The sequence below is a fragment of the Ciona intestinalis genome, unplaced genomic scaffold, assembly GCF_000224145.3.
Source record: "Ciona intestinalis unplaced genomic scaffold, KH HT000032.1, whole genome shotgun sequence".
NCBI classification, from domain to species: Eukaryota; Metazoa; Chordata; class Ascidiacea; order Phlebobranchia; family Cionidae; genus Ciona; species Ciona intestinalis.
In genome coordinates this window covers 41,494-45,058 of record NW_004190354.1, presented here as the reverse complement: position 1 = coordinate 45,058, position 3,565 = coordinate 41,494, and the positions used below count along the sequence as shown (strand labels likewise).

The 3,565-nt window shown below is 34.8% G+C and overlaps 1 protein-coding gene across 1 annotated transcript in view; it reads right to left on the bottom strand.

Annotated features, from left to right (window-relative positions):
• The window catches only part of zf(ring/c6hc)-1 (Zn-finger (RING/cysteine-rich C6HC)-1), a gene marked incomplete in the record, with an annotated part of 17,960 nt that overhangs the window by 13,891 nt on the left and 504 nt on the right, over nt 1–3,565 (bottom strand). Inside the window, 3 exon segments of the mRNA XM_009863746.1 lie at nt 252–346; nt 1,060–1,169; nt 1,501–1,631. Of these exon segments, the coding sequence (XP_009862048.1) occupies nt 252–346; nt 1,060–1,169; nt 1,501–1,631 (336 nt within the window).

The following is a 3,565-nucleotide window of genomic DNA, read 5'->3' as shown; positions in this document are numbered from 1 at the left end:
ACTCTGGGTGAATACCCTGTGGTGAATACCCTGGGTACATAATAGTTTAAAATTAGATAATATTGGATTAAATATCCTGAGTATAACGGGTTTGGAAAATAACGCATCAAATAAAAAGACCACGCTGCCTGAAGAGCAATGTGGGTTTCCAAAAGTGCCGTTGTGTCTATATTTAACCAAAAACAGCAGAAGGTGGTATATCCATGTTACCCCAGATTTTTCGGACAACGTAACAAAAATGTTGTATTTACCTTGATTCTGTTATTTCTATGGTCAGATATTGCACCCAGCACTCAGAACACGAACGATGGGGACACGTTGATAACAATGGAAAGTTTTTCACTGGCTGCGAAACATGGTACACCTTACATGATTGATAACACATGTTGTAAGCTTAAAGTGTGGGACAAATCTGGCCAAACTTTTAGGCCCTATAGCTAACCCATATACAAATAAAGATGCCGATATAATAGAATTAAGTTGTAACCACAGCGGGGTAATGTACATCCCAGGTCTCGTGTGTGCCTCACTGAAGACCTCACCCATATAAAACATCTGTGCCTCATGAAATGGCAGTAAAGCAACTAACATCAAGTAAACTCTATAAATTAGGGTAACAGGAAAACACACATGAGACCCAAACCTTTTAAACCAACTGACCGTATAATTTACTTTAAATAAAAAAACAATCACATTTATCGGTGCAATGGAATCAATAGAAAATGTGATCATTAATTAAGTATTGTTTATTTTCTAAACATAGAATTTGAGGCAGTGGCACGTTCGTTAAGATTAATGGGTAATTAAAGAAAGTTCTTATATGCAAATATTGTGATAAATTTGATGAATCTAATCCTGATCTGGTGCTCATAGATTTAAACAATTCTTATGCAAAAAAATACAGTAAGGATCTGGTGCTACAAAATGTAACAGACAAAAATCAATTCCAACCAATTGTATAATAAATATACTTTGCTTAAATGGCATCCTCAGTCTTTTATTCAAATTGAACCCGTAAATACTGTTATGACTTGTACTTGTATTGTATTTCATGCTTACTTGAGCTACAAGACACAGGGGGCATTCCAAAGTATTTTGTTTGTCTGGTTCACTAGTGCTTCCAATACTTTGGGATCCAGATTTATAAGTTTGATGTACAGACACTGCAGCTGGAAAATATAACATAAGTAAAGTATGATGTAAATAGCTAAGTTTGAATAATAACATCTATACCACTGTAACTTCCAGCTGTTGTAGATTTTGAAATATTCGCACAACATTTATTGCAACATGTTTCAGCAACAGATAGAGAAAGTGGTAAAATGTTAATATATAATAAATATGTGATGATTTGCCGAAAATAAAATCCAGGGTGACATTGGTAAAATATAGACACACTCATAGATGCCCATACAAAAAAACAAGCAGAGCCAGAGCTTATCAACTTGGAGTGTAACAGAAATTTTAATAACTGAATAAAATTTAATAACACAACTTTACCTTCGAATACATGAGCAGGGGGAACTCCCTGTTGTGATAAAACTTTTGACTCTTTAGAAGTTGACGGGATATCTTCCAAACTTGACGAGTTTGATCTTCGATATTCGTTGTTGCTTCCACAGCATCGTAATCTGTGGGAAGGGGTGGTGTTAGTTCAAGAAATTTACGGTGGCGCGTGGCAAATACCATGGATTCGTAATGTAAAGTTAAGGTATGAGAACACATAATGCCACGGGACAATGAAACTGAATAAGTTTGGTGGTGTTTGACTTGAATTGAGATTTATTTTTCAGTAATTTATATTGTGTATAAAAAACGAATCATGAAATATATTGGTTTATAGTGTTACAGTTGCTACAGGGTGTAAAAGAACTCCAGAAAATGTAAGTATTAACATGAAGAACCCAATACTGTGTGGCTACAATGATCCCTCAAACAGGTGGTAATTATCAACCAAACTTTTCAACAAGATTGTAAACATTACAAAAGAAGGGGATTTTCACCTTAAAGATATTAATGATATTTGCAGATGGTATTTTTTATAGATTTACCTGTGTCTAGCTGACAACAACAGTCTATTATGAAATCGCTAAACGGTAGTTTAACATTTTAACCATAGGATAATATATATATAATGTATATGGCTGAACGAACATAAATGTGCAGATGAACGACATGATACACCAGCTATGCTGTAAACTACATTGTAAACAAGTCCAACCCCTAGTTACTATTTACACTTGGTAAACATTAAGTCCTGAGTCCAATTTAAAATATTGGAAATGTGACGGCGTTTGTGGGCAATATATCTCTTTGTTTGGAGACAATGGGTGTAACAAGCCAATATTATGTAATAATGCATAAAAACTTTCAGAATCAAAATCACCTAAACAAAGCCTGTTGTATGATAGGTACATACATGATACATCATTAGGAAAATGGTATTCACAATGGGCTAGGCTAGAAGAAAATTAAGCCTTAATTCACTTAATCCTATTAACGTTATTTTATGGTCTATTTAATAACTAGGAAAAAAAAGCAATGATTTTCTAAATGCGATATAAAATTCCAATCAAATTAGTTAGCCTATTATACAAGTTTGGTCATACCGCAATAGTTTTCCGGAAAAATAAGCAAAATTTCGGCAGTTTGAAAGGATTAGGCTGGTTGGTGATACTGCACTATTAACCTTAGATTATTAATCATAAAAATCCATGAAGAAATCATTCTATGTTTGACAACTATGAGTACAACTGTATTTTAACAATGTCACCCCAGATTTTACCCTGTTGTTAGGTGTCTATACAAACATACAGAGCCAAAGTATATTGCATTCACCACATTAATCAATGAAGTTCCCTATGTTTGACAACTATGAGTGTAACTGTATTTTAACAATGTCACCCCAGATTTTACCCTGCTGTTAGGTGTCTATACAAACAAGCAGAGCCGAAGTATATTGCATTCACCACATTAATCAATGAGGTTCCCTTTGTTTGACAACTATGAGTGTAACTGTATTTTAACAATGTCACCCCAGATTTTACCCTGCTGTTAGGTGTCTATACAAACAAGCAGAGCCAAAGTATATTGCATTCACCACATTAATCAATGAGGTTCCCTATGGTTGACAACCTGGGTGTAACTGTACTTTAACAATGTCACCCCAGATTTTACCCTGCTGTTAGGTGTCTATACAAACAAGCAGAGCTAAAGTATATTGCATTCACCACATTAATCAATGAGGTTCCCTTTGTTTGACAACTTGAGTGTAACTGTATTTTAACAATGTCACCCCAGATTTTACCCTGCTGTTAGGTGTCTATACAAACAAGCAGAGCCAAAGTATATTGCATTCACCACATTAATCAATGAGGTTCCCTATGGTTGACAACCTGGGTGTAACTGTATTTTAACAATGTCACCCCAGATTTTACCCTGCTGTTAGGTGTCTATACAAACAAGCAGAGCCAAAGTATATTGCATTCACCACATTAATCAATGAGGTTCCCTATGTTTGACAACTATGGGTGTAACTGTATTTAACAATGTCACCCCAGATTTT